This window comes from Protomyctophum parallelum (assembly GCF_964188405.1).
Source record: "Protomyctophum parallelum genome assembly, chromosome: 10".
Classification (NCBI taxonomy): domain Eukaryota; kingdom Metazoa; phylum Chordata; class Actinopteri; order Myctophiformes; family Myctophidae; genus Protomyctophum; species Protomyctophum parallelum.
In genome coordinates this window covers 44,365,367-44,378,999 of record NC_139704.1, presented here as the reverse complement: position 1 = coordinate 44,378,999, position 13,633 = coordinate 44,365,367, and the positions used below count along the sequence as shown (strand labels likewise).

Here is a 13,633-nt window from a genome sequence, read left to right as displayed (position 1 = left end):
TCTTATCGAGCAACGGCAGTGATTTCAAGGTGAAACGGGTCGGCGCCGTACATGATAATAAGTTTAGACGGACCGCTGGGTGTGAACCATCTGCGGGTCCCGTTTCTGAGCCCCCTGTAATTCGGTTGAGCAGCTGGAGGGAGGGCTTTGCAGATGGCCATAGTGGTGCCGGTGGTAGTGGGGGGAACAGTGGGGAGACCCCGGGCGGGCTCGCCTCGCCTCCTCCTCCAATACAATCTGCATGCAGCTTCTCTATAGTCTGGAGGACCTCCCTTGTTCTCTCAGTGCTTTGAAGTCTTTGTTATGGAGGGAACGACGTTAACGCACCTGATGTGATGAGGTGGTTGCATGGGGGGGGGGGTTTCCCCCCGTTTCAATCCCAACCCCTGTGGTACGGAGCGTACGGCACACTGGAAGGCATCTCCATGACCATGACGTGGTCACCACGTTCCATCTGGTGTCTATGTTTAGGGCATGTCGTTAGGCAGATGTCACTCTTCATATGACCACCGCGCTCTGACTATAGGTGGTGCGCCACCCGTTCAAAACATATCAAAATAAACACACACCAAGACTGCAGTTCAAATATAGTTTGTTTCATATTTGAAACAAATGGAACAAACGTTTCGGCTATCCAGCCTTCATCAGTGTTAGGCAGATTAGTCTACATTTCTTTATCTAGATAAAAAAAAAATACAAATACATTGTGGAAAGAAACAAATGTATGTCTGTAGATGGTAATGAATGGTGTTTAACCCTTTTTGACCTAAGATCAGATTCTAAAAATGTCTTCCACATCCTGACAGTTTTCTGAAAAAGCTATGTTTCTATGTCAGTGGTTCTTCGATTTTTCAAAAAATAGCAGACCTACAAGCTCGTATCGCGCCACTCGGTGGCGCGATATGAGCTTGTAGATCTGCTATTTTTCAATAGCTAAAGCTAAAGCATGATGCTAATACCAAAATGGGTGCCCGGTCAGAATGGGTTAAAACGAGTTATTATTTGAAGGAGCACGCGACATGGTCTGTGTGCTGATCCTGAGCACTGCTCATGTCATGCTGGTCTGGGGTCAGTACGAGGAACAGTGTGATAGTAGGAACGACCCAGCAGGCTCTCCAGATGGCTCTCTAAAACACAGCCAGACAGTACATACAGTATGTGTTCCTCCTCCATTCACCGTACTGTACCAGAGCCTCATATGGATACCCATTCTGACCTGAGATCAGATTCATACGAGGTTTCCGCCGGACACACACTGGTCCTGATGAACCCATTCTGACCTGAGATCAGATTCTAAAAATGTCAGTCGCTCTTCGATTTTTCAAAAATAGCAGACCTACAAGCTCGTATCGCGCCACTCGGTGGCGCGATATGAGCTTGTAGATCTGCTATTTTTCAATAGCTAAAGCATAACATGATGCCGACACCAAAATGGGTGCCCGTTCAGAATGGGTTAAAAGTCTGGATAATTGTGGGGGTATTTTAAGAACCGCAAACCAAATAGCCTTATTCATTCATCATCCGAATGGACCCGAGTGTACCCATTTCACTTTTGATTAATGAATAATATTATAGGAAATAAATTGTTGTTTTTGTTGTCTGTTTGTTTTTCCCCTAGCCCATTCAGAACGGGCACCCATTTTGGTGTCGGCATCATGTTATGCTTTAGCTATTGAAAAATAGCAGATCTACAAGCTCGTAGCGCGCCACTCGGTGGCGCGCTACGAGCTTGTAGGTCTGCTATTTTTGAAAAATCGAAGAACGACTGACATTTTTTTTTTAAATCTGATCTCAGGTCAGAATGGGGTTAATCAGACCAGTGTGTGTCCAGTGGAAACCTCGTATGAATCTGATCTCAGGTCAGAATGGGCTAGTGGTTGCGAGACCAAGACGGCACACCACAAAACATAGCATTGCCAGCTTCCCCATTTTGACACCATCCTTTTTGTCATTCCCTTTTCTTTTTGGGTGGGTGGTGGGGGGGGGGGGGGAGGTCCTCCTTCATGCCTGCCCCCCTAACTATAAAAGGTAGTCATTAATAATGCCTGTGTCATTTCTTAGGTCTGTAATATGACAGTCCCATCAATATTTGTGAGAGTAAACAATTCACTCTCCCTAGAAGCCCAAACCACAGAAGGCAAGAAGCAAACAAACAAACATACGTATGTACTGTAGCAATAGAATACTTTATTCTATAGGGTTCTATAGAGCGTCAGTTCTAGAGCTGTCATGATAGACGGGTTGAATGCAACGCTGTTCACAATTCATTATTTATGTTGTCTAGATTTTGTGCGTGATCATGTCATAAGTGGGAGTCGATCTCGGGCATTATTTGCTTATGGCTTTCTTGTTTACACGTACTGTACTGTAGCGACCGGATTGTCCTACAAGCTTGTAGGTCGGCTATTTTTGACGATGCTCAACACTGCCATGCGGCAAAGTCTAAATCAGGCTTAAAACCCATTCAAACCGGGAAAGCATCTGTGTCATTCTAATTATGTTGGCATTTCAAAAGTAGATATACAAGCTCACAGCACGTCACTTTAGTGCCTCGCTATGAGCTTGTAGATCTGCAATTTATTTTATTTATTTGTTGGGCTTTTTTCCTTTTATTGATAGATGTATAGTAGGTAGACAGGAAACGGGGAGAGATGGGGGGGGGGGGGGGGGGGGAGAGACCACCTACTGTACCTGCTGTACTACCGGGTTATTGAGATGATCAAAAACAACAATTATTAACCATTATTGCTTGATGTGCAAAACATTCTCTGCTACTGTACTCTGTGTCTCACTGTCTGGCACTGGGCGATCAGTTCACGCCAGCTTTGGAAAAATGACTAAGTGATCATGTGCCCAAACATGTTGCCCACCCCTATGGTCTACACAAATGGAGGTTGTCATCCTTCCCACCATCGTTTTGTTTCCTTCGGCATGAATGAAATATTGGGCATCATGGTGCTGCCTGCATAATATTTAAACGGTTTGTAACGCAAGTGTGCATTAAGTGCGACATCATTCAAAAACCCCTGTGCAGTTTGAACCACATTAGCGTTGTCGACAGTGACATGATTCCCCTCTTTCCACAAGAGTTGCTGTCTTTGCGCGTTAAGGTGACGCGTCACCCTGAGCTAGTACTGCTCTGCAATACTGGCAGCGGCAAAGCTTTTGGCTCTTTAACCCATTCTGAACGGGCACCCATGTTGGTGTTCGCATCATGTCGTGCTTTACCTATTGAAAAATAGCAGATCTACAAGCTCATATCGCGCCACCGAGTGGCGCGATACGAGCTTGTAGGTCTGCTATTTTTGAAAAAACGAACGACTGACATTTTTTAGAATCTGATCTCAGGTCAGAATGGGTTAATCAGACCAGTGTGTGTCCAGTGGAAACCTCGTATGAATCTGATCTCAGGTCAGAATGGGTTAAGGCCGTGACATACTCAAAGTGTCACTGACATGCAAGCACCCGTGACGCACGTCACGAGAGAGACTGAAAAGAGAAACTCATTTAGGGTGGTGTGTGCCGAGCGTCCATCGACGCTCCAAAATAGAACCGATGCTCTTGGAGGTTTTGATGCGTCCAATTGCCACCACCAGCAGTGGCGTGCACAGATAGACACTAGGGGGTGCTAGTGCCACCCCCTGCCCTTTCGGCAATTTTGCTCTTAAAAATAAAAAATAAAAAAAATAAACTTGTCTTTTTTTCCCCTTAATTTCTAGTGTGTGGACCATGTGGTGACATTGATCAAATCTTGATAAAAAAACGCTTCTACTATATTATTTAGACCCCCACAATCTAAAGCTATGTTTGGTTCTTCGATTAAAGAAAAATAGCAGACCTACAAGCTCATAGCGCGCCACTCGGTGGTGCGCTATGAGCTTGTAGATCTGCTATTTTTCAATAGCTAAAGCACCAAAATGGGTTCCCGTCCCAAAATGCGCTGCACAAGGTGCCCCTTTTTTCACTTGAGCACCTGCCCCTCTAAATGTCTGTGCACGCCACTGACCACCAGTGTCTCTCCAGCCGTTGTAAACCTGTATCAGGGGCTTTAGGGGTGTTTCAGATCGCTGCAATTTTCATCTGCAATTTTCGAATGCTTAATTAAACGATAAAGTAGCCAAACTACTATCTCACAATGTGCATAGTGAGCTTGTTGGCATTTGACACAGCGGCATTATGACTTGTCGTGTCATGATTCTTTGGCCTGAAACAAACGGTTGCCTGAAGTTAATAAAACCTTTTAAAAGCAAGTGGAGTTTGCTTTCACGTTGCTTGAAAGGGAAAGTGCAGTGTTATTGGTTATTCAGGAAAGAACCGTTTTATGCTACCATTTTACAAGTACCAGTTTCGCCTAATCAGACTTTCAAAGTGACAAAGTCGCCACTCCAGATTTATTTGAAAACTTGTGAAATGGGACCTTTAAGCACCTTTTGATACGGTCAGCACTTTTTGTACTTTTACTGAAGTACATTTGGACTTTCGGACTCTGCATTATTGATACTTTTACTTAAGTAAAACAATGTGAGAACGTTTCCCACCACTATAGGGTTTGGTTGAGTCAGAGCAAGGCTATCTATAACCCAGGCGTCTGCCTGTACAGTTCTAGACGCTGTACAGTGCGTTCCATTTGTATCATTTTATTGTACAGTACAGCGACATCGTCAAGACTGCAGTCACTTCCCATGTCGTTCCTTTGACTGAAAATACTTTTTCTCGTGCTATACTTTATACCTTTGCTTCAGACTTGCTTACCAAAGCACTTGTTTTGTGTGTTTGGTACTGCATGTCTAATTCGGTGGTATTGCTGTCTAAATTTATTAAATTGGTATCTACAACCTGCTTAGCCACCACTTATATATTCAGAAACTACTTTTCTTTTCCATTTAATAGCCAGGAAGTTGCTGACGATGTGCATTTCCAGTGGTTTGACAACAGTGCCTGTGTTCCTTTAGGGCACTGACTCGGTCACATCTTTTCCACTGTGCATGTGTTCTCTTTTTGTCTGCTTTCTTTCTTTATTGTGCATCAACACCAGTTAATGCTTCAGTTAAGTTGTGTAGCGGTGTCACTCCCGAAAATAGCCCATCTGGAAAGTCACCAGCAGGCAATAAATAGGCCTTTTTATGATTTTTATGATTTTGACTTGATAGATATTCCAACCTTTGGTGTGAGGCCTTTAGGAGGGCCATTCGAGCCGCAAGTGGAGTCTGGTGCAACGCACAGGTCCTCGCTGTGCTCCTGGTGAGAGCAGGAGTGGACCTGGTGAGGCGTAGGAGGGGCCCGGACAGGAGGCAACCCACAGAGCCTAGTCCCTCCACATACCAGAATTGTACCTCTCAGTCCCGGCATAGTAGTTCCGGAGTGGTTCCAACGGATTGTTGTGTGGCCCTGATTTGAAATCTGCAACACAATTTTATACAATTATGTGGCGTCATCTCTCTCTCCCTCAGCTAAGGGTGTCCTTGACCTGAAAAGCATTGAAGACCCAGGGCTGATCTGGGTTGATAAAAGGTGTTTTATCTGTTGCAGTGACTGATGCAGACCAGGGAGATGCTGTTGTTTAACCCTATGAGCTTTTAATTGCTGTGCAGCTTCGGTTTAACCCATTAAGACTTGGGGCCGATTCTATACAAGATGCCTTCTGAATCTGAATCTCGCATTTTCAAGATGAAAAAAATAAAAAGTTCACAAATGGCAGACGTACAAGTTCGCGGCACAAAGAGCAACAACTTTAGCCAGTGTGCTAACATCTCTAAATTAAATTGATGATTCCCTGGCTTTAATGGGTTAACAGGCTGTGCTTTGGTTTAATGAACTATTGTGATGTTGTGGCCATGATGATTGGATGGTGTAGTTATGGATTTGGCTATGTGCTGTCTGTCTATCTGCTCTAGCCAATGCTAACATCTAAATGAAATGGATGCTTTCCCATTTTTAATGGTGGTAATCGCTGTGCTCAGGATTAATTAACTATTGTGTTGTTGTGGCCATGAGGATTCAGATGGTGTAGTTATGGATATGGCTTTGTGTTGTCTTTCTATTCCCCCCCGACAGTTACAATGCTACTGCTGTCTGTCTATTTCCCCCCCGACAGAGTTACAATGCTACTGTGGAATGCACTTCCCATTGCAGTCAGAACTGCAGCATCACTCCCAATCTTCCGCCGTAGCCTGAAAACCCACCTTTTCAGACTCCATCATGGCCCATAGCACTTACCCTACCCCCTTAGATAGCATTTATGTTGGCTTAGATAGCATTTGACACAGACTTATAGCATGTTATGTTATGTAGACAGCACTATAATTGCATTGTATATAGTCACAGCACGCCATAGTACATATGTATAGCATAGTAGTAAATATGTATAGTTTATATGTATAGTGTATGTATAGTTTCATTATATAGATATTCCACTGTTACTTTCTTAGCTTACGCATGTTTCATGATAAATGCTTTTATGTGATGTATTCCCATGCTTTTGTTCTTGCTTAAATGTAAGTCGCTCTGGATTAAGAGCGTCTGCTAAATGCCTAAATTGTAAATTGTAAATGCTACTGCTGTCTGTCTATTTCCCCCGACAGAGTTACAATGCTACTGCTGTAACGTAGTGTGGCAGCGGGGGCAGTGTCTTGAGTGTACAGGGTTTGATGAAGTCAATTGTACTCATGCCAGAGTAAATAAATTATTCATGCCCTACTACAGTATGTTGCACAAGATTGTCATGCAAATGTTGCTAATCTGCAAGCTTGTGGACTTGTAGATCTTCTATTTTCAAATGTTTATTTGTGTGTCTGGGTTTTATAAATATAGATTTTTGCTATTTGTTTTAAGTATAGGGCTCAAGTGATTTAACCCATTCTGACCGGGCACCCATTTTGGTGTTGGCATCATGTCATGCTTTAGCTATTGAAAAATAGCAGATCTACAAGCTCATATCGCGCCACCGAGTGGCGCGATACGAGCTTGTAGGTCTGCTATTTTTGGAAAAAAAATCGAAGAACGACTGACACATTTATCTCGGGTCAGAATGGGTTAATCAGACCAGTGTGTGTCCAGTGGAAACCTCGTATGAATCTGATCTCGGGTCAGAATGGGTTAAGCACAAAACAATGTTGTACTGAAATATGGTGATGTGTTGTGATCTCCTGTAGAGCAAATAGGGTTATCAGTTGTGGAGATAACATCCATTGATGTACAATGAAATACTAGGTGGATTTTGACTGACATTTTCTTGGTCTCTCTATTTTTCAGACGAATGCACGGTGACGAGGTCATACCTTTTCCTCCACAAATTCTGGTTCTTCAGCACCATCTACTACTTCGGAAATTGGGTGTTTATCGGGGTAAGTTTCAAGAATGTACCATATAGACCACTGCTTCCCAAACACTGGTTCTGGGCCTGGGTTGTGGGTCTTGACCCAGTGCACGTTGTGGGATCTGCTATTTTCACTGGTTTGGGTCCCAGGCAAACAAACGTTTAAAATGTATTTTGTTGGTGCCCTTGATGGCGTCGCAATGGCTGATTTTAGACTTGGTTGCATGCTGACAATAGCCGATCCGAACTCTTATCTTAACAATTTAGCTGCCTTTGATTCCAATTTTCAATTAAAATCCAACCATTGTCTGCCTTTGTCGGAATTCTCCGTAAAGTAATGTACTTTATTGATATGAAACGGTTTTGCTGAAAATAAACTTTTAACACAATCCATGCTAGCCCTCTAGGGGGAAAAGTGGCGCCAGTGCCAGAAATATGTGTGAAAAACCAAAGAAGAAGGGCTCCCTGACTAACCACGTGGTGTAATAATAATAATAATAATAATAATAAAACCCCCCATGGTGTTATTGTTGTTGCTCATGGAGGAGCAGCACCTGCCGGGCGGTAGTAGCAGCATTAGCTTAGCTTGTTTTCATGTTCTATAAGATCCTAAACATGCCAGATTGTCTCTTTTTGAGCAGAAAAAGGACTTAACCGATTCCATACCGCCACTAGAGGCAGTATCGTGCGTCCAGTGCAAAATTCCAAAGTAGAAGAAGAGATCCTCTACAACCAGAAAGTGCAGGCCCACATAACATTTAGCGTTGGGACATGTATATATATTTCCGTTCAGAATGAAAAATATTTATCCTAACCCACATATATATATACGACTGATCTAATCAGAATAAGTAATTATAGCCTTATTATCCTGGTTTTATGGAACGCTGTTCTGGGAGGTAAAATTCCAAGGGGAACTGAGATCCGCCTCAAGATTCAAGTTGCGGTTAGCAACTTCGGAGAAATTAGCACAAGCTCGATTCTGAATGTGAAATGAGCTGTTGCTGCTGCATTAATCAATAGTGTCTGAATATACAGGCATGCTACTGTTAGCTCTGTAGTTGATGATGGCTACACAGGATCCAGTGGAGGAAGACATAGGCTACTTCTTTTCTTACTTACAGTAATACTACTGCAAGTAAAAGTATGAATTCCACAATGTATCAATTCTGTATTCATTTGCGACTGTAGGTCGCAGTTTACTATGAAAACCATTCATAGTCTGCCGTCGCCCAGGCGGAGGCGTGCACGCGACCTCTGCCTTCAGCAGATCGACAAGCTCCCGACAACGTGTCACACTGCAAAATGTTGTGAGCTTTAACCCATTCTGACCTGAGATCAGATTCATACGAGGTTTTCCACTGGACACACACTGGTCTGATGAACCCATTCTGACATGAGATCAGATTCTAAAAATGTCAGTCGTTCTTCGATTTTTCAAAAATAGCAGACCTACAAGCTCGTATCGCGCCACTCGGTGGCGCGATATGAGCTTGTAGATCTGCTATTTTTCAATAGCTAAAGCATAACATGATGCTAACACCAACATGGGTGCCCGGTCAGAATGGGATAAACTAGGGCCGTAATGCATGTTTTATAACGATAATCTAAACCTGCAAAGTACCGTACTGTAAAATTGCTACCATAGGTTGTATTTACTATGAAAACCTGCATCTATCTATAATGGAGATGGCCATATGTCGTGGCGTGACGAGGCGTGCTGTCACAAGGTGTGACCATATATGGAGGTGTGATGTCACAAGGTGTGACCATATATGGAGGTGTGATGTCACAAGGCGTGACCATATATGGAGGCGTTGGGTGACTAACGGACTAAAATGTGTAAATCAAATAAAATCTTTGTGTATATATATATATATTATTTTAAATGCAAACATTGTTTATATGTTTTAGTCAAATCTAGTACATGGACAAATGCATATAAATGTGGACGTCCTTGACGTGAAAAGGTTTGTGCACCACTGATAATAACAGAAAACTGTTTTATAAGCCATCTCGGGACTTTGGTTTAATAAGTGCAACACATGAGTAAATGCACTTATTATTATTCTTCCACCACTGACCGGCACAACTAGATTCATAAAGTTACAGGCTAATATAAGCTTCTGTAGATACTGAGCCAAAAATAAGGGCTTGTTACTGTACTTGTCCAGAGGAATTAGAGCAGATCTGATGTTTACAATCCCTCAGCTCCACACTGTATGTTCACAGTGTTTCATTTATCGATCCATCATACTCCTCTCTGTTCTTCTGCATTTTTTATTTTACTTCTGTAGCTTTCTTTAATAATAATACTGCTGTTTGCAGCGGCTGAATAGGTTTCTTCTGTCCACCGTTGTATGAAAGCATAACAGCATCTGAACCTGCTATTGCCTGTCGTGCGTGCGTGCGTGCGTCAGTCGTGCGTCAGTCGTGCGTCCGTGAGTGCGTCTGTGAGTGCGTCTGTCCGTGCGTGCGTCCGTGCGTGTGCGTGCGTGAATTGACAAGAAGAAACTCCTCTGATTACTTGAGAGCAACAGTGCAAGAAGTACACAGATTTGTTTTACTTGAGTAGCAATACTACAGTATAAAAATACTGTTAATGTGAGAGATCTGGCCTCTCTCTCTCACACACACACACACACACACACACACACACACACACACACACACACACACACACATGAAAATGTGTTACATGAAAGAGTTACATTATTGTTAAACATCTGCATTACTTCATTTACACAGTTAAGAATGTATTATTATTTTTTTGCCTGTTATCTCTCCTAATGGTATCAACATCAATACAGCATGGAATTGTGGACAAAATCTTATCCAACGACAACAACATTTTGGGGTTGGCTCTGCGATGCTAAATCTCATCAAATGGTGGATCTGTGGCTCAAATGCAGAGTAAATAATGAGAGTTAAAGGGTTGAAAACCTTGTGTCTGAATTCCAGGTGTTCCTCATTGGTCTGGGGGTGTCCTGCTGCCGAGGGAAGAAGTCTGTGATCGAAGGGGAGGTGGAAGCCGACGACTCGGACGTCAGTGACGATGAATATGTCCACTGAAACGCTGTGTTTTTGCTGTACGGGGACAAGTAGCAAACGGTACATGCAGTGTTCCAAACCGCGTACTTAACGGTATATTCTTTAGGGGTGATTTAGGAAGCACCATTTCTTAAAACAAGGATTATTAGTTATCTGTGCCATCTCTGTTGACAGACATGTCTCAGCTTTTTTTGTTTTGAGCTTAGACGGGTGGGTCTTTTCTGGGCAGACTTGGTGATGACTTGGGGATGTTTTTTGGGGGAGAGGGCATTGACTCCATAATCGGACTCCAGCCGTGAGAGTTGAAAGGAATTGACTCATTCAGAGTATCATCGCTGTCAGCTGCAAACCGTGTATTGTCCAAAATGGATAGATCCAACTGAGTTATTATTTTAGTCAGAAGACCCTCCAAGACGGAGACTTTGACCACTTCCAACCCTAGCATGTCCACATTTTCATTACGTTTCTTTTTTAAATGGCAAAAATATCTACAAGCTCACAACTCGATGCATTGTTGTGTTCTATATGAGATTGCAGATCGGCTATGTTCCCCACTTACATAACGCTAAACCTAAGTCTAACCCTAAACGTAACCGTAAGGTAAGTGGGGAACATACCTACAGTAGAGCTGTTGTACTGCTTGTCAAGGTGTAAGTTGCAGACTTTAAAAGAAAAGAAGGGAATCCAAGGCACTCCGTCTTTGGTGAAAAATTTAATAGTTTATTTGATGAGCGAGGCAAATAACTAAAAGGCCCTACTGTACGCGTTTGGACCAAAAGGTCTTCGTCATCAGGGTCTGTCTGACGAAGACCTATCGTTATGTTTGTGTCTGACAGCGATGACATTTAGTTGTACAGTATATCGGTGGATACAGCTATAAGGATAGAAACAGGCGGTTATACAGTACACTGGTATTTGATTTGTATTGATTGTATTACGTGGAGTAAGAGGTGGATTGTCAGAGTTGGCCTCGCTTTAGCAGGAAAATAAACTAGATTAAGTAGAAAAATGAAAAGGTTTTGGGCATTTTTGTATCTAAAACCTGCATAATATACTAAAGAGTGCAATAATGGAACAATTGTTGTTACAATTTTGGCAAGCAATTTGGTCAACGGTAATGAGGCAAATTATATTTTTATTTTATTTCATTCACTAGCATTAACGGTTAAAAGTGTTGACAATCATTTCAAATAGTAGAAACCAACAACAGATGTGTTACAAAGATGTCACTTAAAAATCTGCTATTGGCGAAACTGGACCAGTTTGTTGGTGAATGTCTGAATATAAAGGGTTTTATTAATGGCTGCTTGTGTGCACCAAACACAACATATGATGTCTTTTGTTAGATTTTTGAGATTTACGAAAATTCATAAGCAGTAGAGACTTAAAAAAAAATGTAATATTTTACTTGCTTGTCCCCCCCCCCCCCCCCCCCTCCTGTTTATTTTAAGATAATTCACACTGGAATAAAATATACATGTGTGTATTCTCAATGCAGTAGAATTTACAAACGTTACAGTAATATATATTTTGGTTACGCTTGTTTAAGTTTTGCATTGTTTGGCCTCAGGCCATTTTTAAGTTGGTAATATTATACTTGCATAATAATGTGAAACGATGTTTCAAATAAATAAATAGGACCAATTGTAGTTGTCATGTTTTTAGGGTCTAACTAATCCCTGGTTTGTCACCAAATGGGTTTAATCCATTCTAACCGGGCACCCATTTTGGTGTTGGCATCATGTTATGCTTTAGCTATTGAAAAATAGCAGATCTACAAGCTCATATCGCGCCACCGAGTGGCGCGATACGAGCTTGTAGGTCTGCTATTTTTTGAAAAATCAAAGAACGACTGACATTTTTAGAATCTGATCTCAGGTCAGAATGGGTTAATCAGACCAGTGTGTGTCCAATGGAAAACTCGTATGAATCTGATCTCAGGTCAGAATGGGTTAATTAGCTTTTGGCTCATTGTACTCCAAGAGCGTGGAAGAAGAAGTGAACAAAATGTATTTTGCTTTGAAATGAAGATTTTCCTTTTGGTCGTTCTTTCGGTACTACAGTTAAAAAAATGACTTGTTTCAGGAGAAATATTAATGCAACATAATAAATATGTAAAGCAGAAATTGTCGATAATGCATCAGACATGATCTGGTCAATTAATATGCATTACTTTATGACACTGGATGTTTGTTTTTAACCCATTCTGAACGGGGACCCATTTTGGTGTTAGCATCGTGTCGTGCTTTAGCTATTTAAAAATAGCAGATCTACAAGCTCATAGCGCGCCACCGAGTGGCGCGATACGAGCTTGTAGGTCTGCTATTTTTTGAAAAATCGAAGAACGACTGACATTTTTTTTTAATCTGATCTCAGGTCAGAATGGGTTAATGAAATTTTTGGACACTACTGTTCCGGTGTATGTAGACTACAACACACGCATCCAATACTTTTAACGGGGGAAACGCACAGTTAGACCTACCCCTCTATGGACCAACCAAGTGGTCGGCCTGACCTCAAAATTTTAAAACAAATCCAGTTTTCTGAAATAAATATTTTCACGATTTTTCAAAAATAGCAGACCTACAAGCTCATAGCGCGCCACTCAGTGTCGCGCTATGAGCTTGTAGATCTGCTATTTTTCAATAGCTAAATTATAACAATGTTTAAAACACCAAAAGGGGTTCCCGCCCCAAAATGGGTTAAGGTTATGGAGAAAACTGGGGGATAGTGATTCGCATGGATTTCATTTTGCAGCTATTTTGGTGTTGAATGAACCTGCAGCTTTGGTTGGTGTAGTTTTGTTTCTTGGTTCAAGGCCGTGGGTTGTGTTATTATCAAGCCTTGGATTTATCCTAAGGTTAATGGCTTGACTTCTATTGATTGGCTGCAAGGTGATTACAGCAAAAGGACAGAGCAAGATGGCTGCAGAAGATTTGTCTAATTATGTGGTCTTTAACCTAAATAAATTTGGATTTGGTTACCCATCAAGTATCGTGTTTTTCCATTACCTTTACCTGAGATTACTAACCCATTCTGACCTGAGATCAGATTCTAAAAATGTCTTATTACATCCTGACAGTTTCATTATTAACCCATTCTGACCTGAGATCAGATTCTAAAAGTGTCTTCGATTTTTCAAAAATAGCAGACCTACAAGCTCGTATCGCGCCACTCGGTGGCGCGATATGAGCTTGTAGATCTGCTATTTTTCAATAGCTAAAGCATAACGTGATGCCAACACCAAAATGGGTGCCCGGTCAGAAT

General features: G+C 41.9%; 1 protein-coding gene across 1 annotated transcript in view; it reads left to right on the top strand.

Annotated features, from left to right (window-relative positions):
- The window catches only part of lmbrd1 (LMBR1 domain containing 1), a 185,032-nt gene extending 172,967 nt beyond the window's left edge, over nucleotides 1–12,065 (top strand). The window contains exons 15-16 of the mRNA XM_083775213.1: nucleotides 7,252–7,343; nucleotides 10,277–12,065. Coding sequence (XP_083631339.1) covers nucleotides 7,252–7,343; nucleotides 10,277–10,387 — 203 coding nt within the window. The 3' untranslated portion in view covers nucleotides 10,388–12,065. The remainder of the gene's footprint in view (nucleotides 1–7,251; nucleotides 7,344–10,276) is intronic.
- Nucleotides 12,066–13,633: the final 1,568 nt, after the last annotated feature.